This window comes from Nematolebias whitei, chromosome 7 (genome assembly GCF_014905685.2).
Source record: "Nematolebias whitei isolate Nwh7 chromosome 7, NemWhi1, whole genome shotgun sequence".
NCBI lineage: Eukaryota > Metazoa > Chordata > Actinopteri > Cyprinodontiformes > Rivulidae > Nematolebias > Nematolebias whitei.
Genome location: NC_056504.1, coordinates 14666072 through 14672263, shown reverse-complemented (window position 1 = coordinate 14672263; position 6192 = coordinate 14666072). Strand labels below are relative to the sequence as shown.

Here is a 6192-nt window from a genome sequence, read left to right as displayed (position 1 = left end):
GCTGGAATGGTCCAGTCATTAACCTGACTGAATATTTGTGACAGGACCCTTAAAGAGCTGTGCAGAAACAAAAGTGCACCAAATTCAATAAATGGAAACGTTTACTCTGACTCCATTGATATTCACTGATAAGTTTTGACTGGAACCAGAAAGCCAAGATTTGGATCTTAGATTGATTACAGCTTCCATCATTACAGAACTGGAAGAGAAAAGAAAGTTCACAAGGAATCATTTAGAAGAGTTTCAGAAAGAAACACACCAACTACTTTTAAATCTGAAAACATGTTGGAGTGAAACAATCTATTCACCAGTAAGAGTGTTTCTCTGACAGGATAAGACTTGATATGAAACTCAACACAGGAACACAGAGGAACCAGCAAAAACTCTAAATCCAGGATAAAGAGGTTCAGTGAATGTTGTTTTGAAGGTGTGGAGGAGGACCAGTGAGTCAGAGAGTTTGTAGAAAGACAGACTGCCGGCAGGACAGTCCACATACACTGCTACTTTGCTAGAGACAGAAGAGGAGGAGGAGGAGATGATCGTTCCTCTGCCATTGTGACAGACAGAGTAACCGCTGACATCAGAGCAGATCAGACTCCACGACTGATCATTTCTTCCAAACACACAGTCATTATTGTGTCCTTTCCTGCTGATCCCTCTGTAACTCACTGATATAAAAACGGTTCCTTTCCACTCTACCTCCCAGTAACAACGACCGGTCAGACCTCTACACAGCAGCTGAGACAAGGAACCATCAAATCTGTCTGGATGATCAGGGTACAGCTGCTCCTGCTCCACATGTGTCACCTTCCTGTTGTTGTCAGACAGTTTGAGGTCTCTGCTCACTGTGTTTGTATCGATCGTCAGCTGACAGGAATCTGATGAAGAGAACAAACACAATGCAGTTGCAGCCATTGATTCATCATCTGATCATTTACTTTGATCATGATTCATAAATGAGTGATGCAGTTTGAAAACAGTTGAATGTTTGCTGCTTTGTTGTCATAAATAAAATGAGAAACACACTTACACCTCCATGGGCCTGGGTTCAAGTATTGGACTCCAGCAGGCTCCACTCTGAAAATAGGGGGTTTGGGGGGGGGGGGGGGGGTTGTCAGACCGTCAGTCTCGTTTTAGAAGCAACTCTTGAACACAGATTGTTCTATATTAATATACATTAATATACAAAGTCCAACAATAAGAGGCATTCACTTGAGAGTAGAAAGTCCTGGGGCTTCATGTTTCAAAGGGGTGTACGCACAAACAGGTTGTGATCTGCTTTCTGATACATTCAATATTATTTTCCAATATGTATGACCTTTATAATCCTTTTATTACTTTAAGGTCATTGTGAATGCTTTGGTATCATTGTTTGTGAGTCAGGCGTCAGTAGCAGCTGGCCAGATGTGCTTATCGTGTATAACACAAAGGGCAGGGAGAGGCGATACGTTTCTACAAATCTAATCTTTTCTGGTCGGGAAAACAGAACCAGATCAGAACTGGAGCAGGGAAAGCCTTGGAAGTTCTGTACTTCTAATGGTTTTGCTTCCTGTGTTCTGACGACTGTTCCCCACAAAACTTTGCATTACTAAATTTGATTAAATTTACACGTGTCCTGTTGTGAATCTTTTTTTTTTTAACAGGATCAAAAAGCTCATCTTGACTCCTCTAGTTTTATGTCTTCTCACTGGGAGACAATAATTGATTTTGTTTTATCTAACTATAAAACCTTTTTCCAGGAAATACTGTTACAAACACACTACATATCATTGAGCTCTGAGCAAAACTTATTTAGTAATTTAAATTAATAATTGTACTTTACTGATTATTTATTTTTAACTTGTTAATGTAACTAAGCTGTTATTTCTTTGAGTATCTCAATAAGATAGAAAGGCACTATACAAGTACAGTCCATTTACCATTTCCTGTTCCCAGTCTTTGTGCTAAACTGAACTAACCATGTCCTGAATTAATCCCTAATCAGAGATAATCTGATCCAAAATCAAAGGACCTAGAAATCTTCCTTTGAGATGCAGAGAGCTGTCTAAAATTAATTTCTGACTAACAGGTAGATAGTTTTTAGAGATGTTTTTATTATGGACACCATTTAAAAATTTCTGCTGTTTTGTATGGTAAGTGTTGTGGGCCAGAGGCTGGGTGAAGGAAACAGAACACATTTCCAGCTGTTCCTCCTCTATCCAACACAGTGTGCAGCTGTAGCAGGTCTCTCCATACCTGAGAGTCTTAAGACTCCAGTAAGAATTCCTCAGTCCATCTGAGAGCAGCTTTGTTCCTGAGTCTCCTGGATGATTGTAGCTCAAGTCCAACTCAATCAGATAGGAAGAGTTGGACCTCAGAGCTGAGTCCAGAGAAGCACAGCCTTCTTCTGTGATCAGACAGCCTGACAAGCTGCAGAAACACAAATCAACACATGTGATGTATACAGAATCAGGTGATATACTTCATACCTAAGGCAATAAGGAACACATTCTGTATACACAGGGACACAAAAAAAATCATTGCTATAGACACAGATAGACCAAACGTCCCTACCTTCTCTCACTGTTGGAAAGTGAAGCCAACAGGAACCATTTAACAGAAGCCACCATGTTGTGTTTTTGAAACCAGAGGATGAACATTAGTGATGTTCTGTTCTGTTCTGAGGTCCACTGTTTTTATAGTCTTTGGATGAGATTGAAACTGAAGTTGCTGTAAGATTGTTTCTGTGATTTTATGAAATATGAGATGAGTGTCTCTCCTCCTTGAATCGCCACCTTATCGTGGTGGAGGAGTTTGTGCGGCTGAATGATCCTAGGAGCTATGCTGTCACAGGCAATTATAATTGCCCCATGTAAGGTCTCCCAAGGCAGATTGGTCCTAGATGACTGGCCAGATAAAGAGCGATTCAGATTTTTATGGACATGACATAGAAAGGAACTCTGTGTTCCTTGCCCGGACGTGGGTTACTGGGGCCTCACCCTGGAACCAGGCCTGGGGGAGGAGCTCATCGACGAGCACCTGATGACCAGGTCTCTACCCATGGGGCCCGGTCGGGCTCAGCCCGAAGGAGCAGCATGGGTTTGCCTTCCTGTGGACCCACCACCTGCAGGAAGGGCCATAAAAGCCAGGTGCGTGATGCCATGGGCAGTGGCCAAGGGCAGGGAACTTGGCGCTCTGACCCTGGCTTACCAAAGCTGGCTCTTGGGACATGAAATGTGACCTCTCTGGTGGGGAAGGAGCCTGAGTTTGTGCGTGAGGTTGAGAGGTACCGACTAGATATAGTTGAGTTCACCACAGCATGGACTGTGGAACCAACCTCCTTGAGAGGGGCTGGAACTTATTTTACTCTGGAGTTGTCCATGGTGAGAGGCATCAAGCTGGTGTGGGTGTACTTACCATACCATACCAATTTATTTATAGAGCACTTAAAACAGCAACAAGGCCAACCAAAGTGCTGTACAAAAGAAAACAAACATGCACAGCGGACAGGAAAACATAAAATAAAAATACAGATACAAATAGCAGCAGAAGCTAACTAAAATGGTCAATAGTGTAGAGTACAGACAGGACCAAAACAAATCACACCGTGTTAAAGGCAAGAGAATAGAAGTGGGTCTTCAAGCGAGACTTAAAGACTGAGAGTGTGGGAGCCTGCCGGACACTCAGTGGCAACTCATTCCACAGTCGTGGACCTGCAACAGAGAAAGCCCTGTCACCTCTGAGCTTACGACGTGTTTCTGGGACTGAGAGAAGCATCTGGTCTGCTGACCTCAGAGAGCGCAGTGGGACATATGGTTGCAGAAGATCAGTGAGATAGGATGGGGCGGAACTGTTCAGTGATTTAAAAACATTCATGAGAATTTTGAATTGGATCCGAAGGTGAATGGGTAGCCAGTGCAGGGAGGCCAAAACTGGCGTGATGTGCTCTCTATAGCCTGTACCAGTTAAAAATCGGGCTGCAGCATTTTGGACCAGTTGTAGACGTGCAATGGAGGACTGACTGATTCCAAACAGAAGTGAATTGCAGTAATCAAGCCTAGATGTTATGAAGGCGTGGATCACTGTCTCAAGGTTCTTTTTGGAGAGTATAGGCTTCAGCTTAGACAGCCGTCTCAGCTGAAAAAAAACAGGATTTGACCATCATGTTTACGTGACTGTTGAGTTTTAAGGACGGGTCCATTATCACCCCTAGATTAGTGACCTTTTGTTTCTCTAGCGGGGCTAGAGAGAAAAGGTCAATGTCATGGTTCGTGAGTGAGCCACTGGGATGGAACAGCATGACTTCAGACTTCTTCTCATTGAAGCTTAAGAAGTTTAAAGCCATCCAGTCCCGGATGTCAGCCAGGCAGTCAAGAAGAGGCTGAATAGAGCATGTGCCTCTGTGCCTCAGAGGGAAGTAAATTTGGCAATCATCGGCGTAGAAATGAAAGGGTATGTTGTGTTTGCGGAAAATAGCACCTAGTGGCAGCAGGTATAAAGAAAAGAGAAGGGGACCGAGGATGGACCCCTGCGGTATCCCCCACTGGAGCGCTGTCGATGCCAAACTAAAATCTTTGATATTGACACAGAAGGTTCTGTCAGAGAGGTAGGACCAAAACCATTTAAAGGCTGACCCTGTGATGCTCACCCACTGCTCCAGTCTAGAAATGAGGATCTTGTGGTCGATGGGGTCAAAAGCAGATGTAAGGTCCAATAGGACAAGCAGCACAGAATCACCTGCGTCTTTGGATATGAAAATGTCATTAAAAACCTTCAGTAGAGCAGTTTCAGTGCTATGGAGCGATTTGAAGCCAGATTGGAATAACTCTAGGATAGCGTGATCCCCCAAAAACTGTTTCAACACAATTTTTTCCAGTAGTTTAGAGGTGAATGGGAGTCTGGAGACAGGCCGGAAGTTGGACATGACTGAGGGGTGAAGGTTAGGTTTTTTCAGGACGGGCTGGACAGCACATGTTAAAAAGTTTTTGGCACCACACCTGAGGATAAACTGCTATTCAGAATAGCGAGAATAAAAGGACACAGGGTAGGAAAAACTTCCTTTAGTAGTCGAGGGGGGACCACATCAAAGGGGGAACCAGATGGCTTCATGCTGCACATTACCTGCTCCAGAGAGGACAGAGAGATGGGCTCAAAGTGGTCAAACACAGCCACACACTGAGATGGGATGGACAGATCATGAGCTGGTGGAGAAATGAGTGCCCGGGTTTTTGCCACTTTTTCTAAAAAGAAATGGAGGAAATTTTCACACAGCTCAGTTGAGGCTTCCAGAGGTGAAGGCTCACTGAGGTGTAGAACTGAGTTCAGGGTGGAGAAAAGAACTCGGGGGTTGTGGGAGTTGGAGACAATTAAATCAGAGAAGAATTTACATTTGGCAGCTTTAACGGTTTTCTGATAGTGATGCCAACTCTCTCTTAACATTTGAAAAGAAATTTGCAGCCTGTCCTTCCTCCACCTTCGTTCAGCTCTGCGACACTGCTGCCTAACGGCTCGAGTGACGTCATTCAGCCAAGGCTCTGATCTAAGTTTCGTTTCTCTGGTTTTAAGGGGAGCAACACGGTCCAGAACATTTAAACAGGCAGAGTTGAACTGAGAGGTTAGCTCCTCAGTGGTAAGAGACACCGAGAGCTGTTCGATCCTCTCAGAGTTAAAACCTTCATTAAAACGAGCAGCAGTGAAATGGTTAATCGAACGAGTAGTACGTGCAGGAACGCACGTCTTAGCAGTAGGACAAGGGGGGTGAAGTCAAACAATACAGGCATGTGATCTGAAAAAACATTGTCACCGATTTTCAAATTAGAAACAGAGACATCGCATGTTAAAACGAGGTCCAGCGTGTGACCGTGTTCTTGGGTGGGACCGTTTACCTGCTGAGTTAAATTAAAAGAGTCCAATAAATCTAGAAAGTCCTTCACTAAGGGCTTCTCCTGACAACACACATGCAAATTAAAGTCACCAATAAACAAAAAGTGAGTGTATCTCTGAGTGATATCAGCCAAAAAGTCAGAGAATTCATTTATGAAGTCCTTGGATCGAGGGGGGCGGTAGACGAGTGCGCACAGAACCGGAGGAGAGTGTCTGAGTTCAAAGACGCTTAGCTCAAAGCTGGCGCGGGACACCGGGATGGACAACTGTTTACAGGCCAAGTTTGCTTTCAAAACTGTTAATAATCCCCCCCCCCCCCCCCCCCCCCGC

General features: G+C 44.2%; 1 protein-coding gene across 1 annotated transcript in view; it reads right to left on the bottom strand.

Annotated features, from left to right (window-relative positions):
- Nucleotides 1-303: 303 nt before the first annotated feature.
- The window catches only part of LOC119411740 (NLR family CARD domain-containing protein 3-like), a 44754-nt gene continuing 38865 nt past the window's right edge, over nucleotides 304-6192 (bottom strand). The window contains 3 exon segments of the mRNA XM_037678666.1: nucleotides 304-878; nucleotides 1031-1077; nucleotides 2236-2409. Of these exon segments, the coding sequence (XP_037534594.1) occupies nucleotides 352-878; nucleotides 1031-1077; nucleotides 2236-2409 (748 nt within the window). The 3' untranslated portion in view covers nucleotides 304-351.